The following is a 25747-nucleotide window of genomic DNA, read 5'->3' as shown; positions in this document are numbered from 1 at the left end:
CTTGATATTACCTGTTTACAGTTGAGTTTACTTTTAACTTTTCCAAATCACGTTAGTTAAATGACAAGTTTGTCTTATTACATTAGAAAAATGATGAAGCGCGCAGCTGTGGATAACCCCTATTGGAGAACTCATTGATCGTTCCCACGTCCATGGTTGAAAAACGTATTGAGAGTGGGAAAGTGTCAAGCCGTTATAAGTTACTAGGGTCGGTCCGCCCTACGGGTGAAATATACTTTACTTGTGATTTAAGTTATTATTGTTTGTATAATTTTGTGGTTTGTGTTTTAAGTTTACATTTGCAAGAAATATGTATAAAACACTACAAAAAAAATGAACAATACTTAAGTTCACCTCTATGGTGAATGGTTAAATTCACCGCACTTTTTTCATGACCAATCAAAGTGTCATCTATAAATAATTAAAAAAGACAATAAAAATAAGAAAATATAAATAACTGCAAAAAAACAACACCGACATTAATTAACACCGTCTGCAAAATTCTAAAAACCTAAACTCTAAAACAATAAATACTAAATACAAAACACTAAACCATAAACCCCAATCTTAAAATCTAAACCCTAAACCCAAATTCAAAACCCTAAATCCTAAAATCTAAACCCTAAAGTCTAAAACCAAAACCATAAACCCTAAATCCTAAAATCTAAACCCTAAATCCTAAATCCTAAACTCTAAATCCTAAAATTTAAACCCAAAAATTCAAACCTTAAACCCTAAACTATAAATCCGAAACACAGACCTCTAAACCGTAAACCCAACTGCTAGTTAAAAAGATTGAGGTTTACGGTTTAAAGGTTTGGGTTTAGGGTTTAGGGTTTAGGATTTAGAGTTTAGAGTTTAAGATTTAGAGTTTAGAGTTTAAGATTCAGAGTTTAGGGTTAGAATTTAGAGTTTAGGGTTCAAGATTTAGGGTTTAAATTTTAGGATTTAGGGTTTATATTTAGAGTTTGGGTTTAGAGATTAAGATTTAAGATTTATATTTTAGGATTGGGGTTTATGGTTTAGTGTTTTAGATTTAGGGTTTATAGTTTTAGAGTTTAGGTTTTTAGAATTTAGAATTTCGCAGACGGCGTTAATTAATGTCGGTGTTATTTTTTTTCAACTAAATTAATTTTTTTTATTTTTATTGTTTTTTTAATCATTCCTACATGGCTCTTTGATTAGTTATGAAGAGTGTGGTGAATTTAACGATTCAGTATAAGGGTGAACCTAAGTATTGTTAAAAAAAATCATATTATGTTACATAAATAGTATTAGAAAAACGAATGATATCAATTTGAGACTATTAATAAATGATACAAAAATCATATTATATTTTAACATCAATTGTAATTGATGTTGTTATTAACTTACCTTTGTCTATATTAATCTATGTTAAGCAAGTGAAGATCAATTAAAAGATATGTGTGTAAAAATATGCAGTTTACTCTTAACCAAAAATAATTTTATTTTTTCTATTGTTTCTTTGGTTCTTATTAGAAATCAAAGGTTTGATAAATTAATTAAAAACTTTTATTATTTCATTAATATAATTATTTTTCATTTTAGTGTTTGTTATATTTTATTATAAAAGGAAGTAAAATAAAAATATTTGTCACTATAGTTGAAATTCAATGCAAATTATGAATTATTTTTCATTCTTATGTATTTGTTTTTGAATGCGTTGGTATTTTATACATTTTAAACCTATTGATTTTGATAATGTGAAAATGAATGAAAATATACAATTATATAATTATATAGATTACAGCCTAGGACTGTTATGATCTAGGACTGGTCCACGCTATGCGCAGAATTTAAACATTGTGGTATTTCCTTTTAAACAGAATTGTGAAATCATTGTTTGTTATGAGATTGTTTTTCCTATTGATCTTATTATTTTATTTTATGGGATATTACAAATAAGTTGTGAATTTCACATTGTTATATATTTGAGCTGGAACGTATTTGGTGAATGGGTTCAATAATAAAAGGAAATCAGCTTGATTGTGTACTATAATTTTGTAGGAAGATACGATAGTTTTGAGTATAGACAACCTTGGTTGCCTTATGGTTGAAGGACCATGTAGGATTCGTATAATCGTGTTGAAGAGAGTGTCAGCCGAACCAAGCACAACTTGTTCTCTGCTGCTTCTTCCCGGAGCCCTCCTCCTCCACCCTCTAGTTCAGTTACATCAGTTACATTTTAACTAACACCAGCAAATTAGAAAAAAAAGATTTCCTTAAATCGAGACAAAATATGAATACTTTGTTTTTCATTAGGAAAATTACAATACCTATAGAACATACATAAATGATATAATATACTTTTATATCAGCCTAAAAAATTCTTAGAATCGAGACAAAAAAAATCTAAAATATATTTTGTTTACACTTTGACAGAACACAACTTTCAAAATAATTAAGGGAGCTTCTTTCATTTGATGCATGATGAGTGATACCTACGAATAAGAAGGTTCATCTCTCAGATTCATCAAAGCTAAGTCAATCTCTTCTCTAGATCATCCACTTCAGTAAATTCCAAGCTGCAATAATATTTGAACACCGAAAAGAATGAATTATCTATTCCTGATAAACGTAATAGATCAAAGTAAGTAATTTGAACTGTCATGTCTATTTACATACACTTGCCTCTTTTTATTGACTGTAGTGGGAACGTCATTTTTTTGTAGCCATCCTGCGTTTTAGAGATGAAGATACATACCTGTTGAGAAAGAAGCAGGTAAAATTAGTTTTAAACCATTTGTAATATTTTCTTGACAAATTTTAACTGACTACTTAAGAAAAGCCAACCTGTGAACTGTAATCTCATCGACCACCTATAAGAACAGCAGAATATTGAGGAATTAGTTAGATTGAAGAATTAAAAAAACAAACGAAAGCTGTGTGTGACTGTATCTTGTGACTGAAATTTCAATAATTACCTGATTAGCTAGATCTGTAGTTTTTCCAACTTCTTCTTTGTCAAATGTTTCATCAATTGCCTATGACATCATCTCTATCTATAAACACACAACATACACGACACAACCAATCCTCTCATGATTTTAGAGTATTATGAAGTTAGGAATGAGAGTACACATTCTGTTTGCTGTCCAGCTGTGCATACAACTTTTGTTAATCCTTGATCACTTAGCAGTTTAGCTTGTTTTGTGGGTGACATTAGATGAAAAAATGTGAAGACAGCGCAAGATTGATCAAAAAGATGTTTAAGGACCATCAAAGTAGTAAATGAAGCAACATGTGATCATTACCTTGTTCATTGCAACTGTAGTTGTGCTTGTAAGGTTTAAGACTCCTCCTCCTCCTCCTCTGTTTCTTTTCATCCCACTTTCAAGCTCTGTTACAGACGATACATCCTAAAAGCTAAATTCTATAACTTTAGTCACTTTTATTATCTAGGAATCTCACAGGTTTGATCCCTAACGAAATTAGAGACTTGTTAGATCTTTCCGGTGTTGGCAAATCTTGTGGCTGAATGTATCCCTGAGACAAATCTCTCCAGTAAATGTCTGGAGTCAATTGAAAACCTGAAACATGTTCAGACAATAGCTAATCGGGCCTGATTTCTAAAGCTGGTTTGTTTTCCAGGTGGATTCATGGGCAAACGTATTTGCAGTTCCCTGTAGAAAAGCTATAGCCAATTACGACATTCTATAAATGACAAATCAGTTTATTATGAAGATCCATAATTCAAAGAAATCAAGCTTTTACCTTTTGGATTGTGTTTTTTTTTCATCATCTCTGGGAGTGGTCTTCTATGTGGATTAGAATTGAGAAATCTTTTGTGTATGACGATAATCTTTAAGTGAAGTTGTTCTATAAAGAGAAGAGATAATCTCAAATAGAGATAAGAAGAAGTAATTGTGCTTGTTCTGGGGGAAGAATTAAGGTTATTGTTAATGACGATGAATCAATAAATTCCATAACGTTTTAGAGGAGAATAATTTTGGACGAAGCGACACGAATAAAGTTCAACCCAGGGATTTCTCAAGACGATTCGTCTCACACAACCTTTCAGAAACTCTATTGAAGCTTGACCTAATCTGAACTCGAAGAAAACGAAGAACCTTAGAATTCAAGGGTCGCTATATTCTTGAAGAAGCCAAAGGTAATAATCGGTAAACTTTATCTGCAGAATCTTTCGGGAAGCATGGGGCATTCAACCAAATGAATTGGAATTATTGAATATTTTGGTTTGGTAAAAATTAGACCCAAATAGATTACTAATTTCATTGGATGACATGGCAACTTCATTGGATGAGAATATTTTGGCTGAGGTGGATAGTCCCAAAAGCCTTGAATTTAGTCCCTTTTATATAGTAGGATATAGTCCTTTTGTAACATTTTTTAGCAAAAGAAAAGTTATGTAGTCCTGAATCAAGACTGATTAATCAAGAACTCGTCAGATATTAAAATACTCCAATCTGACGGTTACAATATACAGCACACACAATCATTTTGTATCGGTTACAGCCCTACGGGTCAAATTGAATTGTAGAATTATTTATATTGGTTGAGTTAAACCTAGGTTCTTAAAACCAAATCTAGGCAATTAAACCATTTTCTTATTCGGTAAAACTAGTTATTACCTAGCTTCCCGTGTCCAGTACAGTACTGACTTCAGTTTTAGATTTTTACTGCAAAGATACTGAACATGGGCTCCACAAAATGTGACATCACTCGAAGTAGCATCGATCCCATGGGGCTGGAGAGTTAAGACTCACGCGCCAACGTATGACGGCGCTGAACCGTTAAAACTCATTTTCTTATTTGTCAAGGTACCGTATGAAGTATGAACAATATCATCAAACAGTTAGGTTGAACAACACAAAATAGTAATATGTAGGATACTTTTCTTTGTTTCGACAGAATATATACATAAATAGGGTAGTTATTTACTTATATATGTGTATTAGTGTATATATAAGTATATTGAAAGAAAAAGTTGATATGAAAAAACAAAAAGTATATGTAAATAAGCAGCTATATAATTGATTGGGATAAGTCAAGTCAACTGGACTACAAATTAACAAATATAATGAATTTCATTAATACAAGCAGACTCCATGATTTACGTTTTATTCAATGGTCGCGACGATAATTAACTTAGCGTTTGCAATAAGTTAATTGATGTAACCATCACGCATTACACCAATTTATTACATTCTTTAATTTATATTCCTAATCAACAAGATTCATATTTTCATTCATATGCAATGAAAGCTACCTGTTGCAAATCCGAATGTTTTGCACTGTTAAAATTACAAAGATTCATGTTTACAAATCCATGTAAATCATTTCTCAAACAAACAAAAAAATCCATGTAAATCATTTAAACGATTACATTCAAAGTAGTCTTGCTTTTATAAAAACAACTTCTGTTTGATGTTTTATTTATCAAACAGATCAACGAACAAGAAGACTCTGTAATCATCTTTATCTTGTGGCTGAACGTTCTTGTCTTTTCTATTCCTTTCAAAAAAAATTGGAATAAGGTCGACAAGCACTTTCAAGTTTTCAATTATAAGATATTCATCCAGAAGATATTCACAATCAACGTCGATCGAGTCTGTTGGAATCAAGCTCGGCAAATTTAATTATCTAGCCAAGTAATCGGGAATTACATATATTTTGTTCCATTGACGTATTTTACTCTATGTACACTCTTACATATTTTCTCCGTTTCTTTACATATGATGTTTTAAATGATATATATTTTTGTTTCAGTTTGTATGATATTTGAAACTTAAAGTAATTGATTAAAATATTAAAAGTTATTCTATATTTTTTTTTGCTTATTTATTTAGAATAGCAATAATTAATTATTTTTGTTACTTCTAAAAAGTTTAGGCTTCAGTGTATAGAGCGTTTAATGTAAAACTCAAAATTTTCATAGGGTTAACATATAGATTTTGAAAAAAAATCAAAAATATAACAATATTGTTTTAATACATAGTTGTCTCTTTTACTAGTATAAAGTGATGGTCAAAGAGGTTTGAAACCTTTGTTATCTACATTTCTCTAGAAAATATCAATTTTATAATGGTTAGTCCACTAATTAAGGGAATATATGAAATTTTACTAAATTAATTATTAAAAAAATTGAACGATGCTCATGTACCATGAAAGAGGGTTTAGCATACATTAATACAAATCTAGAATGTAGTTAAATTTTTTAAAACAACACTAAAGATTATAAGGTTCACTATATAAAGCATTTACCAAAATTCAATATTTTGGTAGAGACACATAGATTTTGAGAAATTTTTTAAAAAATATGACAATATTGTTTTAATGCATAGTTGCATCCTGCAGTAATATATGATGATATTGAAAGAGGTTTACAGCCTTTGTTGTCTCCGTTTTAAAAGAAAATAGCAATTTTGTAGTGGTTATTCCACTGATTTAGATAGTATTATGTAGTTTAACTAATCAACTGATAAAAATTAGAACTATTCCCATATACAATAAAACAGACTTTAATATACATTCATACAAATTTAGAATGTCGTTATAAAATTTAGAACAACAATAAAAAGTATAAGTTTCAATATATAGAGCGTTTAACGTAAAACTCAATATTTTTGTAGGGGTTAACACATAGATTTTGAGAAAAATTCAAAAAATAAACAATATTACTTTAATGCAAAGTTGCCTCATGTACTAATATATTATGATGTCAAAGAGGTTTGGAACCTTTGTTGTTTCCATTTCTCTAGGGAATAACGATTTTATAATGGTTAATCCAGTAGTTTAGGGAGTATATGAAATTTTACTAAATTTTTTTATAAAAAAAAATTAAACGATGATCATGTACCATAAAAGAGAGTTTAACATACATTAATAAAAATTTAGAATGTGATTAGAAATTTTAAAACAACACTAAAGATTATAGGTTTCAATATATAAATCATTTACCAAAATTCAATATTTTTTGTAGATGTTAACACATAGATTTTGAGAAAATTTCAGACAAATATGAAAATATTGTTTTAATGCATACTTGCATCATGCACTAACATATGATGATATTAAAAGAGGTTTGGAGACTTTGCTTTCTCTATTTTTCAAGAAAAAGTGATTTTATAGTAGTTATTCCACCAATTTAGAGAGTATTATGAAGTTTTATTAAATTAATTAATAAAACATTATAACGATTATCATATACCATAAAAGAGAGTTTAACATACTTTAATACAAATTTATAATGTCGTTACAAAATTTAGAACAACAATAAAAAATATAAGTTTCAGTATATAGAGCGTTTAACGTAAAACTCAATATTTTCGTAGGGGTTAACACACAGATTTTGAGAAAAAAATTCAAAAATATGACAATATGTTTTTAATGCATATTTGCATCCTGCACTAACATATGATAATGTTGAAAGAGGTTTGGAGTCTTTGTTGTCTATGTTTTTCAAGAAAATAGCAATTTTATAGTGGTTATTCTACCGATTTATGGAGTATTATAAAGTTATACTAAATTAATTGATGAAAAATTATAATGATTCTCATATACCATAAAGAGAGTTTAACATACATTAATACAAATGCAGAATGTGGTTAAAAAATTTTAAAACAACGCCAAAAAGCTTAGACTTCAGTATATGGAGCGTTTAATGTAAAATTCAATACTTTCGTAGAAGTTAATACATAAATTTTGAGAAAAAAAACAAAAAAATATAGCAATATTGCTTTAATGCATAATTGCCTCATGTACTAATATATGGTGATGGTCGAAGAGGTTGGAACCTTTGTTGTCTCTATTTTTCTATAGAATATCGATTTTTATAATGGTTAGTCCACTAATTTAGAGACACTACAAGAAAACAAAAGTTTTACGAGGGCAGTTTTCCTCGTTACTTCGTCGTAAAAGCAGTGTTACGACGAATTAGCGAGGAAACCCGTTTCGTCGTTATCCGTTTGTCGTAACGCATATATCCTCGCTAATTCGTCGTAAGTTAGCGAGGAAATAATTTCGTCGTAAAAGCGAAGGAGGATATTTCGTCGTAAAGACCACGTAAAGATTCCACGTAAGGACGTCGCTAAGTTTCCTCGTAAATACCACGAAAAACTTTCCTCGTAAAACCCACGTAAATAAATACTCGTAAAATTAACGTAAATACCTTGACAGCTTTCCACGTAAAGAAAACGTAAAAACCTTGATAGATTTCCACGTTATGTCCTTATAAATGTTTCCTCGTAAAAACCACGTTAAGCTTCCACGTAAAGAAGCCGCAAAATTAGCTACGAATTTACTTCGTTTCATTATTTTATAGAAATATAAAAAATTATAATTATAAATATAATTTAAATTATTTAAATTATTAATAAAATTAAAATTCTAAAAAAATCAAAACCAAAATATTTTATATATAAATAAGTTTTGAATTCATAATACAAGAACCGAAATTAAAAAGAACTAAGGGTGGTCGTTAATTAATCGCCTCGTAGAATTCATCACTCCTCGCCTGAACATCCGCCTCGGCATGTGAGTCGTCGGTCGGTGACTGGCCTGGGATAGGATTTTATTGTCGCATGGTCCTCAACAAAGTCGCCCATTCCGGATTTGTGGCCGCTACAACGTCCAAGAAGCCCTCGAGTCCACCCATACGAGATCGCAGCTGAGTAGACTCTCTACGCAGCTGAGTAGACTCTCTACGCAGCTCTTCGGACTCCCTACGCAGCTGAGAGACTTCATCATCCCGTCGCTGAACATAAGACGATGTCGCTCTCGGAACATCGTTGACGGAACCAATCCCCAACGTCCGTCCCTTTTTTTTAGGGACAACCTTAAAAACAAAAAATAAATTTTGTTAGTAAAAATTTAAAGTTAAATTAAATGAATATTTAAAAAAATTAAAATTTTAGAAAATTTACCTCCTCGTAAAGCTTATCCACTTCAGGTGTGGATAAGGTGACGGGTAATCCATCGGTGGACTGTTGGGTCAGCTGGGTCTGGCGTTCTTCAACCCGAGCAGCCAAATCGTTGTAGATTTGCTCGGACTTGCCATCTATAAATCGGCCCGCCTTGTTCTTGTGGGTCCTCTCGTAAAGTTGCATAAGAGACGGGAATTCTCCCGTCTCTTTGGCCTAAAAAAACATTTAAGAAAGTTGTTAATTAGAATATATATAAAAATATACTAAAAATTTAATATAATTAAATTTTTAATTACCATTTCCAAACGGACACCGGCGTGGGGTTTTTGGCCCGTAGTGTGAAGCATCGGCCCGTTCCCGTGCTCATCGACTGTGTTACGGGAGTTAGAGCAAGACTGGGCGATTCTAATGGAATCAGGAAGACGCCAATATCAGATGAGGCCATCCCAGACATCCGTGGTGAGCTCAGCGGGTTTGCCACGCTCATACCCCTTCACGATCCAGTCACCCTTCCAGTTGGAGACCGTGTCCAACAAGCGAACTTTCGCCTTCGCTTCAAACTTCTTCCTCACCCTCTCAGTGATCCCGAAGGCCCAATTATATTTTTGCTGTTGGAAAAAATAATTTATAATTAGTTTTTCTGAAAAAAATATATATATAAATAATAAAAAAAATTCTCTCGTAATATTTCGTCGTAAAGCACTCGCGAAATTTACGTGGCTTTTACGAGGAAAAACTATTTCCTCGTAAAAGCCACGTCAATTTACATCGTCTTTACGACGAATATTTTTTGTCGTTAACTTACGACGAAATAACGATGCTTTTCTTTCTCAACGTACTTTCCTCGCAAAATCAACGTTTTTTTACGAGGATTATTTTTCCTCGTTAAACTTTCTCGTTAAAGTTACGTTTTCTTGTAGTGAGAGTATATGAAATTAAACTAAATTAATTTATAAAAAAATTGAACGACACTCATGTACCATGAAAGAGAGTTTAACATACATTAATAAAAATTTAGAATTTGGTTAGAAATTTAAAACAATACTAATGATTATAAGGTTCATTTACCAAAATTCAATATTTTTGTTGAGGTTAACACATATGTTTTGAGAAAATTTCAAAAAATATGACAATATTGTTTTAATGCATAATTGCATCATGCACTAACATATGATGATGTTGAAAGAGGTTTAGAGCCTTTGTTATCTCCATTTTTCAAGAAAATAACGATTTTATAGTGGTTATTATACCGATTTGGGAGTATTATAAAGTTTTACTACATTAATTGATAAAAATTATAACGACACCCCTATACCATGAAATAGAGTTTAACATACATTAATACATATATAATATGTGGTTAAAAATTTATTATAATAGGGTGCTTTTTGTAAAAAAAAAAATACCTTTCTTAATTTTTATGTTTATACTAAAACCTTCTAATAAAGGGTTAAATAATCAAATTATTACTTACGAAACTTTGCATATGAATAGGCATTTTCAAAACAACTAGGAAAATATTAGATTTTCGCTATATATGTGTGTGTGTGTGTGTGTGTGAAAGATGAGATTTATGATAAAAATTCAGAAAACTTAATTGATTGTATTTTATGTATGGAAAGATTTTTAATATACATATATATAGAACAATGAACACATTCTTGATGATGACAACAACAAAAAAAAAAGAACACATTCTTGACATAGAGAGGGACAATAAAATAACACACAACTACACAATATATATACTATTAACAATCCTGTAAATTAAATATACTAAAGGAAATCATACATATACAAAGAAGATTACATTTTTTTTTTTACAAAATGGTAACAGTTTTGTGAGCTCTGATTATCTATATAAAGACCAAAGCCATCTGCTGATCTTTAAGCCCCACAAACCAAAATACACTCTCCTTTAGTCTCTCTCCCCTCCCTCTTCATCTAATTTCCTTTGATCAGCCATGGCTACCGAACTCGAAAGCTCCTTAGTCTTTGCCCTTCTGTCCAAATGCACCGTTCCAAGCCAAACTAATCTCGCCTTCTCTCTCCTTGCCATAGTATTCGTATGGCTCGCCATCTCTTTGTTCTTCTGGACCTATCCCGGTGGACCTGCATGGGGAAAGTTCCTCTCACGCCGGTTAGCTAACAAAACCGGTACGGTTATCCCCGGTCCAAGAGGGTTCCCTTTCGTGGGAAGCATGTCTCTCATGTCCAGCACTCTAGCTCACCGCCGTATCGCAGACGTTGCGGAGAGATTCGGAGCCAAACGGCTCTTAGCTTTCAGCTTAGGGGAGACACGCGTGATCGTCACGTGCAATCCCGACGTTGCTAAAGAGATTCTCAATAGCCCTGTTTTTGCTGACCGGCCGGTTAAGGAATCAGCTTACTCTCTGATGTTCAACCGGGCGATTGGTTTTGCACCACACGGTGTTTACTGGCGAACTCTGCGGCGTATCGCTTCGAACCATCTCTTTAGTCCGAAACAAATCAAACGTGCTGAAACACAGAGGCGAGTGATCGCTAGCCAGATGGTGGGACTTCTTGAGAAACAGAGCACTAACGGCGTCTGTTTTGTTCGTGAGTTGCTCAAAACGGCGTCGCTTAACAACATGATGTGCTCTGTTTTCGGACAAGAGTACGAGCTTGATCAAGACCATAGTGAGTTACGTGAGTTGGTCGAAGAAGGCTATGATTTGCTCGGAACATTGAATTGGACCGATCACCTTCCTTGGTTGTCGGAATTTGATCCACAGAGAATCCGGACTAGATGTTCCGCACTCGTACCAAAGGTAAACCGGTTTGTATCCCGGATTGTATCCGAGCATCGTAATCAAACCGGTGACTCGCCTCGTGATTTCGTGGACGTCCTGCTCTCCCTGCATGGCTCTGATCATTTATCCGACCCGGACATCATCGCCGTTCTTTGGGTAATTAAATTTTATATAAAGTCCGATATAACATGAAATTTATAGACGGAATGTGACATGTGCTAGGATAAATAAAGCATTAAAGTATGTATTAACAGATCGCATTTATTCTGGTTATATTATTGTCACAGGAGATGATATTCAGAGGAACGGACACTGTAGCGGTTTTAATCGAGTGGATCCTAGCTAGGATAGTGCTTCATCCAGATATTCAATCGACGGTTCAGAGTGAACTTGATTTGGTGGTCGGAAAATCAAGAGCTGTAGATGAGTCTGACTTGGCTTCACTTCCATATCTGACGGCTGTGGTTAAAGAAGTCCTGAGAATGCATCCACCAGGCCCACTTCTTTCATGGGCCCGTTTGGCCATAACAGATACGATCGTTGATGGTCGTTTTATTCCGGCAGGGACCACAGCAATGGTGAACATGTGGGCAATAGCGCATGATCCACACGTGTGGGTCGATCCTTTGGAGTTCAGACCCGAAAGATTTGTGACGAAAGAAGGTGAGGTGGAGTTCTCGGTTCTTGGGTCGGATTTAAGACTAGCGCCTTTCGGGTCTGGTCGTAGGACCTGTCCTGGGAAGAATCTTGGATTGACAACCGTTACGTTCTGGACCGCAACGCTGTTACACGAATTTGAATGGGGAGTGTCAGATGGTAACGGCGTTGACTTATCTGAGAAACTAAGGCTTTCATGTGAGATGGCTAATCCTCTTGCTGCTAAACTGCGCCGTAGACGTACTTAAGGTTTTAATATTTTCATGCGTAAGGTGATTTTGTGCGTGTGTTGTGATTTGTGAGGCTGCTGAAAGGTGAATGATGTGTCTCTACTATTGTAAATACAATGAAAAATAATTTATAGTTCTATTCTAAATTTATATACGTACACTAGTACACAGCAGTTTATTTTAGTAATTAGTATAATCCTATAGTATAAGAAAAACATTCACCATAAACCACTTAGGGTTTATAATACTAGAATGTGTTCCTAACCCATTCTTTAGCTGAGCGGATTATGTGTAACCCGCAGGTGTCTGACCCTAAAAAACTCTCCTAATCTACCAAACAACTCACACATTTATTTTTTAACCGAATTTTGGAATAAATTCGATTATAATTCAAGATTGCAATCTAAAATAAAATTATCAAATCTATTTCGTTGTTAAGGTGAATATTAACTAAAGAATAACATTCTTGGAATCGTTTACCCATTTTGACAACACATGTAATCCACGCTTCAATTTTTAAAGATAACAAAACTATATTTCTTGACAGCAAATATTAACTAAAGAATAACATTCTCATATTTTTTTGTTCGATACCCAGTACTATCCATGAAAACAACAGCAACACAAGAACAAGTAAGCAAATTATATAAATATTAATTGATCTACATTATGAAATCGAATATGTTCAAATGGAAATGATAAATAAAAAAACATTCGTCACTCCTTATATCCTTAAAATGCCAAAAAAAATTAACAGACAATATAAAGGCTGATACATGTGGAATAAATTATTACTTAAAATTGCAATCTAATATAAAATTATCAAATCTATTTCGTGATTATGGTGAACTATCTTTCAGAGTATACACAATCTTGGAATTGTTAACCCTTTTTTTAATAACACATGTAATATATACCCGCTACGATTTTTAAAGGTAAAATAAAACTATATTTCTTGACAGCAAATATTAACCAAAGAATAATATTCTCATACTTTTTAGGGATTTTTTATTCGAATACCCAGTACTATCCATGAAAACAACATCAGCACAAGAACAAGTAAACGAATTATATAAATAATATTTTACATTATGAAATCGAATAAGTTCAATGGAAACGATAAATAAATAAAAACATCAAGATTCGTCAAACTTTGTATCTTTAAAGTGCCAAAGAAATCATCAGACAATATAAAGGCTAATACATCATACATGTGGAAATTTTTTGCTAGAAATACAGAATGTGTTGTTTTCATATATTCGGTAACCATAAATATATAGTAAGTTAATTTTCTTGTATATTACACAAATATAGTAAGTTAATTTTCTTTTTCGCGTATATTACACAAATATAGTAAGATCGTTTTCATATGTATTACATTCATTCCTTCTTCCTTAACAAAGTTGTAAATGTGTCATGCGTTCTCTTTCTTTAGTGTTTTTATACATATGTGTGTATACAACATAATACGAATTACTACCACTCAATGCTTGTTAGTATGCCACGCCCATTTTCATTAGATAGCCATTCTTTTTTTTTTTTTGTAACACAATCATTCGTGTTGTCTAGTTGATTGTTTATATAGTTAATAATAGTAACACAGCCCATGCTATTGAGATATAACAAGGGCCTAATTGCAACGGCTCAGTCACATAAAGACAAATCAAACACCATTCATGGGCCAAAGAAAATGCCATTATTACACACACAAAACCTATATAATATTAATAATACAACCTTATGAAACACTGCGATGGATCTTTCTCTCACGTCTCAACATAATTGTTCTTAAGTTGTCTGCTTGTTGTTGTAGAATCTGAGAAAGAAAGCAACGCCGAGAATCAAGAGAGGAACGAAGTATACAAGCATCTTGTTTCCAGATTCGTCTTTTGTGGTTTCAGCAGTAGATTCTTTCTCCCACGGTGGAATATACTTCGCCGTCACCGGGACAGTTGACTTGTCAACGTCACCGATATAATATTTCTTCATCGTCTCTTTCGCTTCATTGCTATGGTTCACATCGTCAAAATCAGTCGACGCGTCCTTTCCTTTATTTTCCAAATAAGTCACAAAAATATTAAAAATCCGAATGAAAGTAAAAAACCCGGACCGGATTAAACCAATGGCTACTTTTACGTACCAGTGACGGCGAGGAGAACATTGTCACCGCCGGGATGTTCGTCTATGAAACTGCTGACGTCATAAACCTGTGGATTCACTTGTTTTATAAATATGCATGATAGATGACTAAAAATATAAATATGGTAGATGACTAAAAATAGAGGATTTGGAGAATTTAGTTTTGGTTTAGACCTTTCCATGGATGAGAATCCAACAATCATTCTTGCATTTATGTTTAGCCACATCATGAAACGAGATAAGCTTGGCCATTGATTACTTTCTGATGCTCTTGCCGGCGAGTAATAAACCTGAAAACAGAGGACCTTTATATAAAGTTTAATTGGACTGAAACAAAATCAAGAAAGCAAGATGGTAAAGGGAAACTTCTACGAGCACGAACCAATATACAACAGAGCGCAACTTCTTAGACCTCACGCCTTCTGTTTATATTGTAAGTTGTGAAGTTCTTGAATATTGTTATTTCTTGATTTTTCTAATAAAATTACAGTCTTGTTTTTGTTTCGGAACTGTAAGAGAAGAGGGTAAATAAATAGTTTATTATCAGCTCTTGAAGATGGACGAGGAACGAAGCAACTTATATTTTAACCCTTCTTCAATACCTTACCTATAAGGCTATAACGTATTTATTTACAGCTAGAGCTAGTTTAAGGAGTTGAAAGAAAGGGCACCTACCATGGTGAAACGTGAAGAATATGCTCAAAGTGGTCAGCCACCTCAGGTAGGTGGGTGAAGTTCTTCACGTTTTATTTTTCTCAAAACAATTGAAGCATCATTGTTTATTTTGTTTAAACTTATGAGACTTTTCTCATCAGGCCCAATAACGCAAGAAAGATTTTCAAATTAGAAATCTCTTTTATCATTGACGCATCATTGGGTGGATTTTATCCTTAGAAAGAAAAGTTGTTTGATCAAAAAATAAAAAAGTTGGTAATTGATAATAATATGTGCCTATCCGACAGTTATCATATGATAAACGATTTCATAATTATTGTTTGGCAAAAGAACGATACAAAGTTATATAATAATATACTCCGTTTCAATAAACGGATCAAAGCCTCAATATGAGTGAGAAGGTTATAAAAAGCTTAGAGAGAATAATCATAAACCACTAACCCCACTCATTTTGTTCTTATTCTTTTTTCTCATTTTTTAAAATAAAACTGAATATATTGCAATAAAACCCCAAAACCCTTAACGTTTTTTTTTTAGGTTTTCATTTCCTTTTCAGAAATAAATTTTATTTTCACAGTTGGTGTATCCGCCGTCATTATTACCGTAATCCTTCACGTCGAAACCATTGCCAGAGGCAGGTTTACGGGAGATTCTAAGATGAACACCGGGATCGTGATGAGTAGCCATCGAGTTGTAAACAAGAGAGTTGTTTATCATCTGAACGTTACTGTTCATAAATGCTTTCATCGGGAGATTATTATTATTGGCATTATTATTAGGGTTCTTTGTAGTTTTCTTTTTCCCTTCTCCTTCATCACTGCTGCTGCTGCTACTACTGCTTTGAAGTCGCCGTCCCTTCTCTCCAGTGCCGTGGAAACCCCTAGAGGAATGTGGTCCTGCTCCTCCGGTTTTGTTGCTTGAAGGAGATCGTAGGATCTCCATTACAGCACCTTTGTTTTGCCCCGCAATGGTGATGGCTCGTGTGCCCATTATGTTTTCGGAATCAGACAAAGGTTGCTTATGATGAGTCTTATTGGTGTTGTTGCCTTGATGGTTATGATTATGGTTATGGCTCTGATTATGATGGTTTGGTTCTTGGAGTTGGCTTGTTTTCTCGGATGTGAGAATGTTTTTCTGAGTGGTTTGGCGTTCGGAATGTAACTGAGGAGGTGGGAGAGAGTATGGAGAGAGTGGTCTCGGTGATGGTACCTTTCGAAAACTCTCTTGTTCAGATTTTGTTGACCTAGTCGAATGAGCTGGACTCGGTGGTGAAGTTGGTTTTCGCGGTGGAAAGGCTTCTTGAACCTCCTTGGGAGATGGTGGCGGTGTGTACGACGACCGAGGAGGTGGCGGTGACGGAGACTTAACTTTTGGTGGGGTCGGTGGTGACATGTGGCGGCTCGGCGGTGAATGATACGGGAACCGCTCCTGAGTAGGTGGAGGTGGAGGAGTTTGCTGACGTGGTGGGGAAGGAGGCTGACGTGGAGGCGAAGGAGGTCGTTGCTGACGTGGAGGCGAAGGAGGTTGTTGCTGACGTGGAGGTGACGGCTGTTTCGCCGGTTGTCTGACTACAACCTGACGGCTAGGGGTTTGTCGAGGTTGAGGTGGAGGAGGAGGGGGTGGGTCGCTTGAGCCTTGTGATGTGGGCCTAGCGATGCTAGCGAGACGGAACCATGGACGAACGTTTGACATTTTACAATTTTCAGTATGAAATGAAAGATGTTATTAGTGTGAAATCACAATGTTACAATTATGATATGAAACTAAACGTATATATAGACGAGTGTGTTGAATAAAAGCTAAGTACCAGAAACGTGAAAGAAAAAAAGTAACTGGAGAAGAAAGGTATCGGATTCATGCAATAAGATTTCCAGCTTGCAAAAACCACATTTTACGACTGGTATCAATCGTTAAGTGTCATTTCCAAGCTTCTCTCCTGTAATTTAATTTTCACCGTTAATGGATTAATTTAGATTCCACAATTTGGTTAAATTAGTTTCATTTCAAAAGATTGATGGTGGTGCCAGTTTGAGTTGCAAATTATTCCCTTTCCATTTATATTTTAATAATCCTTGAATAAAGAGATTAATGTTTCTCCACTGGTTTGAGTCACAAAATATTCCCATATTCTCCTCTGTTTTCGATTTGACGACTAATAAAATTAAATTATATATAACAAACCTTATACTTATTTATACGAACGGTTGATATTATTTCATTTAGGTTGATTTTTTGAGGAGCTTAGCTTTTATTCAAGGATTATTAAAATATAAATGGAAAGGGAAGCTTCAGAAACCAAACATCGAATACTGATGAGCGGTAGAAAGTATTTCTGTGCTAAGCATCTTCTTCAGCTTTTCTTTTAATTTTCATAAATTTTAAATTTGTGAAATGTGTTGGTCACTACTCTGAGCCTGAGCCACTAATTCTTTCATTTAAGAAAGCATATACAATGATTCAAAATGTATTATAGGCTGTTCTTGGCATAGAAGTACCCATTTGAAGTATAGCATCACAAATTTCAGTTATTTTGCATTTTACTAAGTCATTATATATGATTAAATAAGAAAAACATGAAAAATTATTGCAAAGATGAATAATAATCCATGTTGTGAAGATGAAATTTTGATGGCCCCGTAAAGAAGAAAATACAAACATGATCTACCTCAACGTCTAACTTAGGTTGATGTATATTGAACCTTAGATATGCTTTTGGGACCATCAAAGGATAAGACAAAATACACTGACAGCTATAGAGCCATACTCATTGTCCTCTCTTATTTTTCTTGAAAAAAGGCAACTCATTGTCCTCTTGTGTTTTCAAATGTTTAAAAGGTAGGTTTGCTTAAAGATGTAGACATGATTAACGATGCTGGTTCTATCGACTCAGAAGGAACCTGGAGGTGAAGGTATCATAAACACGAAACGAAGTTTGGCAAACAACACAATTACTGAATCAACAACAACATCATCAAATGTCTTTTGACAATTGGACAGTAGGAGAAACATTATTGGAACGTCGGAACACTCTTGGGACGTCTAAATACTGTTGGGCCTTTCATAATAGGTCTCAGAACATCGTTCAAATGATGCCAAAAAACCCACTTAGACCTTTTAACTTTCTTATTCATTGATGCAACATGTAACATATATATAAGTTTTAGACATTTTATAATATAAATATATTAATTTAATGTTTTGAAACTTGATTTGTCATAACATAAACATCGTTAGTAGTATTGGATGTGTGATCACTAGATCATCATGTGTTTTTTCTGCTTTTTGCTTGTACAAACTTTGTATTCATGTTTATAATTTCTAAAGACTATTAGTAGTTTCACCTTTACAAGTAGTTTTATGGCAAATTAGTTATAATCACATTGCTATTGGTTAACAATTGGTTAAATGAAACAACATTCAAAAGTATGTTTGAAATTTAATTAGCGAATTTATTTCATATTTTTAGAATTAGTAAAAGACATATCTTAACCGACTTTTTCATTCATGAACTTTTAATTTTTTCTGTTCTTATTAAGTCATGAATGTACATAATTTTTAGTCTCTTCGCGATTAGAATCAATCCATATTCTATATTTGTATAATATACATATTTGATATGATTTTAATTAAGTGATTCATGAATGTATACAGAATATCAAAACTTAAACTAACAGAAAAATTTTGTTTTTTCTTTTTTTCTTCTTGTAACCAAATCTTACTAGTAGTCATCCCTAATGCAAAGTAACTTGTTGAACATGTCAAAATAAGTTAAAAGTAAATATTCTTTCATTTTTAATATATAAATATTTATTGTCTTCCTTTACGGCTTTCTCCGAGTGTTCTTAATATTTTCTCTGAACATCGGTCAAAATAATTAGTCTCTTATTTTCTAATTTCTATCACGATTCTCAGAACATGCATTTGTTTTTTATATTGTATAAGTATGTTTCATTTTTAGCAGTATATATACGATCTTCCAGCTGAGTGAGCTTTGGAAAGGAGAGTAATTCATATTTCTATCTTTTGAAAAAAAAGTATTTCAATGAGACTGATTTTATGGTATTTGTTTCTTTGGCTGATTATGGTGGGAATTGTTCTGTTCTTGGCTAGGATTGTATTATTCAAAACTGGTTTGATTTACATGGTGAAGAAATGGTGGAAGACAGTGGTCGATGTGTTCCATGTTTACCAGTCCTATAAGGTTCCAGAATTCAACAACAACTTGCAAGAAAATCATCTCTACATGAAAGTGTACGCATATCTCAATTCGTTGAGCTCCATGAGGATTCAGATTTCACCAACCTCTTCACGGGAAAAAAATCAAACGAGATCATCCTCCGCTTATATCAGAACCAGATCGTTGGAGACGAGTTTCTTGCAGTGCCGGTCCGGACTAATGTGGTGTCTAAAACATACTAAAAAAATAATGATCCTAATTATAACTAAGATTTTTTATATAGTTAAAATACTTAAGAAATACTATTAAAATTATATTATTTTCAAATAAATAAAATAAAAAACATCAAAATATTATTTTTGAAGAAAAATATTCTAGCTTTTCCTAGAAAATAATTTCCTCATTTCACATAATCAAGTTTTTAGTTATATCTATATCATCTATCCTAGATTATATTTGATAAATTCTATGAGAATTTTATTTCTACATAAGCAACTAAAATTAGAATTGGCGATAAAAAAATATTTTGTGTTTAGACAACAATTATTTATTATTTTCAGCATGTCAGCCATTTTTGTAATTGCATTTGTCAATATTTCTAATTATAATCCTATTTTCAGTATTTTTTTTTATAAATCCTAAAGTTATCATCTATTTAGTAGAAAAACTTATGATACAATCATGTATATATCAATTTCACCTAGTTTATTTTTTTTAATTTCAAAAGTTTATAAAACAAGATAAGAACTTACCAAAAAAGAGATAAAAATACTTAATTAGAAGATACAACTATTCTGACAAAGAAGATTAATCACAATAAAATGTGTAATATGAGAAACTAATAATTAATTTTTTTAAAAAGAAAGATTGTTATGGTTGATGGATTAGAGTTAATTTTGGTAAGATTGTTACTCATTTTTTTGTTTTTTTTTTAACAATTATGGAGTGTAAAAAAATAGAAATGAGATTTTTTTTTGTAAAACTTTGTGTAAAAAAGTAGAAAGAAACAAAAAATGAAAGGGGCTGATAAATGCTGTTACCAAAATCCTCCTTGAAATAGAATCATATTTATAAGTAGAAAAGAAAAAAATGTTATACAAAAAATAAGTTATATGACCTTCGAACCCATTTCCTTGAGGTAAAGAGGTAGAGTACGCAAACCATCAGACTAAACCAGACTAACTTGAATATACGGCGCCCTTTATATTAGTATGTTCTCTGGCGCCCAAAGCCCATGCTTTACGGGCTTTAGCCCAGGGCCGGGTTCTTGGTGCAAGAGTTTGTTGGTACAACAAAGAGAACGAAGACGGAACAAGGAGTTTCGTTTTCAAGATTCGAAAAGCCGATAAATGGAGAATTCTCGGTCCTTATCTGCAGCATATACACAAGAGTGACTGAAGAGCTTGAACAGAGGAACACAGAGCTGAAGCTGTTCATGAACGTCGACGATGACATGAAGAGGAAGAAAAACGGACGGACCCGGTGGAGATCGATTCCGTTCAACCACCCTAGTACGTTTGACAATATCGCCATGGGAACGGACCTGAAGAGCAAGGTCAAATCTGACCTCGAGTCGTTCCTCAAGGGAAAACAATACTACAGTCGTCTTGGCCGCGTCTGGAAACAGAGCTACCTCTTGTACGGACCTCCCGGCACCGGAAAATCAAGCTTCGTCGCGGCGATGGCGAAGTTTCTCGACTACAAGTTCGCCGACTCGTGCGTTGAAGCATCTCATCAGTGCTCTGCAGATTGACGGAGATCGGAGAGGAGCTAGACGGCGTTTGATTCTCGAAAGCGGCTCGAGAAGATCGACGGCGGAAGATGGGGGAGATGTGAGCGGTCCTCTTTGCGGAGGAGGAGGAAGCTGAGGAAGCTGTATGGGTTGTTGAGAATAAAAAGTAGTAGGAAGTCTGAGTCGTTGGATGTGGCTCGAGAGAACAGAGACTGGTAGTGATTAAATTTTTAATAGTCAACAGCCACGTGGATTAATTGTATTGGCTATGAGAGTAGAGAATGTCACTGTTCTTTTTCTTATGTACAGTGTTATGTTTTTTTGTTTTTTTTGCTGTAATGAAAATAGATCCCAAATTATTTTTATTAACAAGTTTCTAAGTTATGGGTCAGTTGCAACAAAAGCCCAATTAAAAATTTAATGAAATTTTTATAAACGTGTGTGGACTAAAATAAATGAGACCTGAGCTAGAAGCCCAGGTTATGACAGATACAAATACAGGAGGTAACAACAACACTTGACTTCTAACTGTTTAAATTACTGTTAATGATATTTTTTTCTATAATTGTTTGACATTTTGTCTGTTTGTGTGTTTTAACAGCCGGTCTCCTATTCAAAGAGCAAGAGGTTGAAGACGTTGTTCTGCGATGAGTCTCTCAGTGGTTGCTGTGTTGTTCTATGTTAGTCTGTAACTAGAACTAAGTGTGTTTGAACGAGTTTTCACCAGTTGATAATGCTACTTGCCTTGCTGCTATATGTGCTTGAAGTTTTAGTAGCTTATAATGACAATAAATGACAAAAGATTGGATTCTCTCTTTTAATCATTCAATCGTTCAGGGCCTTAAAATATTCAGAAACATTTAGAACTTTAGGAGAAAGAAAGAGAATACACAAGAAAAAAGGTTCTTCTTCATCAAGGCAGAGAAGAGTGATTGTGATTGTTGAGTTCTTGGCTGATAGCTTTCTCCAGCCATGTCTCAGCATCTTCCATCATCTCAGGGCTTAACCGAACCATGAGAACGCAGAACTCGGTTTGGTTAAGAGCACCATCACCGTCGAGGTCTCCTTCTCTAACCATTCCTTGTGCATCTTCCTTGCTCATTCCTTCAATCCCAAGCACCCTTGAGTTCTTCCTTAGACTCTCAGCTGTGATGAGATCTCTCTCTGGATCCGCTAGCAAACTGAAACCTTTGCATAGCTCTGATACAAACTCTTCTACGTCCATTTTCTCCGCCATGATCGGTAACATATCTTCGTATTCGGTCTCCATCTTCGTAGTAGTAGCTACAAAAGGTTTCTTGCTTGGCGGTTCCATGAGGAGAGAAGAAAATTTGTGAACTGTTTTGATTTGAGTGCAATGGGGGTAGATATACAAAGTGTGAGTTGATGTGTACAGATGTGGTTGTCACGTCTGAACATAATCGTGTGGTCTACAAAGTCTCTTCTTGAAACTATCGACGTTGGATTGTGAGAGTTGAAGAAATGAACGGCTGTGATTCCATCTCATGACGATGCGTTTTGTTGTTAACGAAGACACCTGGTCATTAGGTAGCTTCGTAGAAACTTCGAATGGGCCATGAATCCGACTTGTTCCAACTCTTATAGTTATTATTATCATCAAAAGGAAAGATAAGAGATAAGGTACGTAAGTTTCTCAGAAGTTTCGTTTTCTTGATTTCTTCTGTCAAATCTCTCTATTTTTTGTTTTTTTGTTGTAGTGTCGTGTTTATGAATTGGATTCTCTTACAATGATAGCGACATATCAACTCATTTGTTTGTCTCTTTCTCCGTCCTAGTCCTAGCTAACTGATTTGAGATGTCGTTATTATTCGTTGATGTACAAGTAAGTTTTAGGTAAAACGATCAAAGAAGATAATTCAAGAAATTTCTGTTAATTATACCTCTAAAGAATTCCATAGGGCCGAGTTAGAATTAAACTAAAGCATGTCCTAAAAACCATGCCGTTTCGTTACCTTGTTGCTACTGGATGTAAAATTGGTGTCAATAGATTCCTTTGATAACATAAACTAATACTCCATCCGTTTCACAATAGATGATGTTATTCCTTAGTGCACAAAGATTAATAAATTTACTTTTTTTCTAAAATATAATTTAAAAATCATCCAACCAATTACAAAAATGACTACAACATCTAATTAGTTACACAGTTTTCAATAAAGTTAAAAATAACATAAAAATATCACAACATCATGTATTTTGAAACAACAAAAATCTTCTAAAACATCATCTAATATGAAACAGAAGGAGTAGTAATTAAGAGAGACCGAAACTTCATACATTAAATTATACTAGAATATAACTAAAATCAACTCATGCACCTAAACTCCATTAATGTTTGATTTATCCAATGCAACTTTAATCCGTAGTTTTTGTGTTCTTCTGGTGACTGATACTAACCATATGTTGATGCTTCATTTTGGGTCACCAACCATTTATAAACCATGCCTACGCCCCAAATAATAAGTAGTAATGAATTTTCTTTAATATATACTACTAAATTTTGATCCTAAATTTATTTCCTCTTAAAATTTTGGTCGATATTTGTTTAATTATAAAATTATGTATTTTTATATAAGATAATCTAATTATTTACAATTGTGTTTAGTTTTTTATGTTTTTAAAATTTTCTTATATGGTAAACATGATATAAAAAGATGTATTTATACTCAATTTCATATGGTCAAATTTCAATTCAACATAAACATATTAGTATTTATGATATAATAATTAAAAGATCTGTATATAAAGCAGTAAACCGAGATAAAACAGAGTTCTAGGAAATATGCATGGTTTGATATTAAATATTTTCTAGTTAATTGACTTGGAACATTAAACCATAAAAAGCATTAAAAATATGTATATATTTCGTTAAAGGAATATGTTCATAGCGGTTATATTGAATTAAAGATATCGCAGTATTAAAACCTTAATTTTAATTGGTTGAATTTAAAAGTGATAAAATTAATTAAATTTTTTAATAAAAAATGGCATGTCATTGTAAATAACTCTAAAAACAAGACAAAATACTATTAGAGATTCTACTACTCTACTCCTATGAAATGGAGGAGACATATTTAAATTCTTTTGGAACAATCGTACCTTGTCAAGTAATCAGAATTATTTTCTTGGGACTGTCAAGTTCTTTTTTGCGTGTGTCGTGTCCAACCACCGGCTCTAATCTCCCAAGAAGATTACCACTATTTAATTCGGAGACTTGTTCTTATTTTATCTACTTTCCGATTTTTAGACTAAATAAAACATCTTTCTATTCGAATATTTTAATTCGCATAGTTGACTCAATCCAATGAGTTATAATATTTATTCGTATAAAGCGGGCATGCGCGAATAAGTCCAAGATCTCTTACATAGCAGGAGAATATCGCGTTTGGTTTATTTTTAAAGTATGCGAGAATTTCCCGAATAAGTCTTGTGTCTATATGCTAGTTATTGGTTATTCAAAGCCGGTACATCTAAAAGAAGTTCAATATATAACTACCGTCACAAAAAAAAAACATTAATATAACGAAGCCTAAGAAAAAATCGTGTTTAATTAGTTGGGTGGGAACTCTATGAGTGGCCCCTCGTTATTCAAGTCATTAACACAAATATCATTATTATTCTCCTTAGATATATACAGTGAGTTTACATGACTTTTCCATTTTAAATAAGTTATTCATGGAATCGAATATCATTATGCAGTACATGCGATGTCACGTACGGGCATGAGAAAAAGCTGAATTCATTTTGAGAAACCAAAGCAGCCAAGATCCATCATTTACCTTATAACTCTTTCAAATTGCTAGTTATTTATTTCAACTTCACCCATCCGGTGCTTTTGATATTTAAAATTCATAGCTATTTTTGTTTTATAGTCAAACTAGGGTCGGCCCGCCCTACGGGCAGGATATTAGTTAATTTGATATTCACTAAATGCTCGAATTGAAATTTGTTTTAAGATTCAAGAATTTGGTTATCTGTTATATCTTACTTATTAGTATGCGGTGGTATAGTTGTTTGTCGATTATTCTTGCTTTGGTATTGTATCAAATTAACTAATTATCCAACTCATAATTATAGATGTACAAATGTGGATTTGTGATAAAGTTTGATGACAATACTGTTTTTTTTTAATTTTTATTTGTAGTGGAGTGTGCATGTGTCAGAAAGAGGCCTATAACAACTTTTATGTTTTTGTGTATGGATTTTAAATATATATTATTTTGTATAATGCATACTTACTCTACAATATTTGCTTGTAGACTAAAAAAATTGTTTTCTATATTTTTAAAAGAGAAAATATTTAGTCTAGAATATAACATGGACATATGTATTGATTATATATAGAAGTTGAGTGTTATTTTAAAATGACATATGTATAGAGATTTTTCAACCATTACTTCACTGGCACAAAACATTTATAACCGTAAATACCTTCT

At 33.2% G+C, this 25747-nt stretch overlaps 4 protein-coding genes, 2 long non-coding RNA genes and 1 pseudogene across 8 annotated transcripts; 3 read left to right on the top strand and 4 right to left on the bottom strand.

The window, feature by feature from the left end:
- Window positions 1–1539: 1539 nt before the first annotated feature.
- Window positions 1540–4879, bottom strand: LOC117133509. The gene is made up of 2 exons (XR_004457360.1): window positions 4663–4879; window positions 1540–4613 (listed from the first exon to the last, which is right to left on the bottom strand). It is a non-coding gene; the product is annotated as an uncharacterized LOC117133509 (long non-coding RNA).
- On the top strand, window positions 4382–7100 carry LOC117133508. Its single transcript, XR_004457359.1, has 2 exons — window positions 4382–4605; window positions 4655–7100. It is a non-coding gene; the product is annotated as an uncharacterized LOC117133508 (long non-coding RNA).
- Window positions 7101–10178: 3078 nt separating this feature from the next.
- Window positions 10179–12750, top strand: LOC103866292 (cytochrome P450 78A6). Its single transcript, XM_009144186.3, has 2 exons — window positions 10179–11836; window positions 11968–12750. The coding sequence occupies exons 1-2, from the start codon at window positions 10871–10873 to the stop codon at window positions 12583–12585; spliced, it is 1584 nt and encodes a 527-aa protein (XP_009142434.1). The 5' UTR covers window positions 10179–10870; the 3' UTR covers window positions 12586–12750.
- A 1406-nt stretch (window positions 12751–14156) lies between these two features.
- On the bottom strand, window positions 14157–15598 carry LOC103866291 (cytochrome B5). Of its 3 annotated transcripts, XM_033289882.1 has the most exons (5): window positions 15382–15598; window positions 15089–15215; window positions 14881–14996; window positions 14708–14774; window positions 14180–14615 (listed from the first exon to the last, which is right to left on the bottom strand). In XM_033289882.1, the coding sequence occupies exons 3-5, from the start codon at window positions 14956–14958 to the stop codon at window positions 14356–14358; spliced, it is 405 nt and encodes a 134-aa protein (XP_033145773.1). In that variant the 5' UTR covers window positions 14959–14996; window positions 15089–15215; window positions 15382–15598; the 3' UTR covers window positions 14180–14355. The 3 variants fall into 3 exon arrangements, with proteins under 3 accessions (XP_009142432.1, XP_009142433.1, XP_033145773.1); XM_009144184.3 differs by lacking the exon at window positions 15382–15598 and having other exon boundaries at window positions 14157–14615; window positions 15089–15327; XM_009144185.3 differs by lacking the exon at window positions 15382–15598 and having other exon boundaries at window positions 14157–14615; window positions 14881–15011; window positions 15089–15311.
- A 116-nt stretch (window positions 15599–15714) lies between these two features.
- On the bottom strand, window positions 15715–17897 carry LOC103866290 (proline-rich receptor-like protein kinase PERK9). The gene has a single exon (XM_009144183.3). It carries the CDS (start codon window positions 17071–17073, stop codon window positions 15934–15936), a length of 1140 nt encoding a protein of 379 aa, XP_009142431.1. The 5' UTR covers window positions 17074–17897; the 3' UTR covers window positions 15715–15933.
- A 2849-nt stretch (window positions 17898–20746) lies between these two features.
- Window positions 20747–22086, top strand: LOC103866303 (annotated as a pseudogene).
- LOC103866288 (calcium-binding protein KIC) lies at window positions 22052–22645 on the bottom strand. Its single transcript, XM_009144182.3, has one exon. The coding sequence runs from the start codon at window positions 22603–22605 to the stop codon at window positions 22204–22206; it is 402 nt and encodes a 133-aa protein (XP_009142430.1). The 5' UTR covers window positions 22606–22645; the 3' UTR covers window positions 22052–22203.
- Between the last annotated feature and the right edge of the window lie 3102 nt (window positions 22646–25747).

Source organism: Brassica rapa, chromosome A04 (genome assembly GCF_000309985.2).
Source record: "Brassica rapa cultivar Chiifu-401-42 chromosome A04, CAAS_Brap_v3.01, whole genome shotgun sequence".
NCBI classification, from domain to species: Eukaryota; Viridiplantae; Streptophyta; class Magnoliopsida; order Brassicales; family Brassicaceae; genus Brassica; species Brassica rapa.
The sequence above is the reverse complement of the archived record's forward strand: the minus strand, read 5'-3'. Positions and strand labels throughout refer to the sequence as shown.

Coding starts and splice junctions, on each gene's coding strand:
- LOC103866291 (XM_033289882.1), bottom strand. CDS start 14,958: ATGGCCAAGCTTATCTCGTTTCATGATGTGGCTAAACATAAATGCAAG. Junction 14,775..14,880: donor GGATTCTCATCCATGGAAAG/GTCTAAACCAAA, acceptor GTGAATCCACAG/GTTTATGACGTCAGCAGTTT. Junction 14,616..14,707: donor TGTTCTCCTCGCCGTCACTG/GTACGTAAAAGT, acceptor TGGAAAATAAAG/GAAAGGACGCGTCGACTGAT.
- LOC103866292 (XM_009144186.3), top strand. CDS start 10,871: ATGGCTACCGAACTCGAAAGCTCCTTAGTCTTTGCCCTTCTGTCCAAA. Junction 11,837..11,967: donor ACATCATCGCCGTTCTTTGG/GTAATTAAATTT, acceptor TTATTGTCACAG/GAGATGATATTCAGAGGAAC.
- LOC103866290 (XM_009144183.3), bottom strand. CDS start 17,073: ATGTCAAACGTTCGTCCATGGTTCCGTCTCGCTAGCATCGCTAGGCCC.
- LOC103866288 (XM_009144182.3), bottom strand. CDS start 22,605: ATGGAACCGCCAAGCAAGAAACCTTTTGTAGCTACTACTACGAAGATG.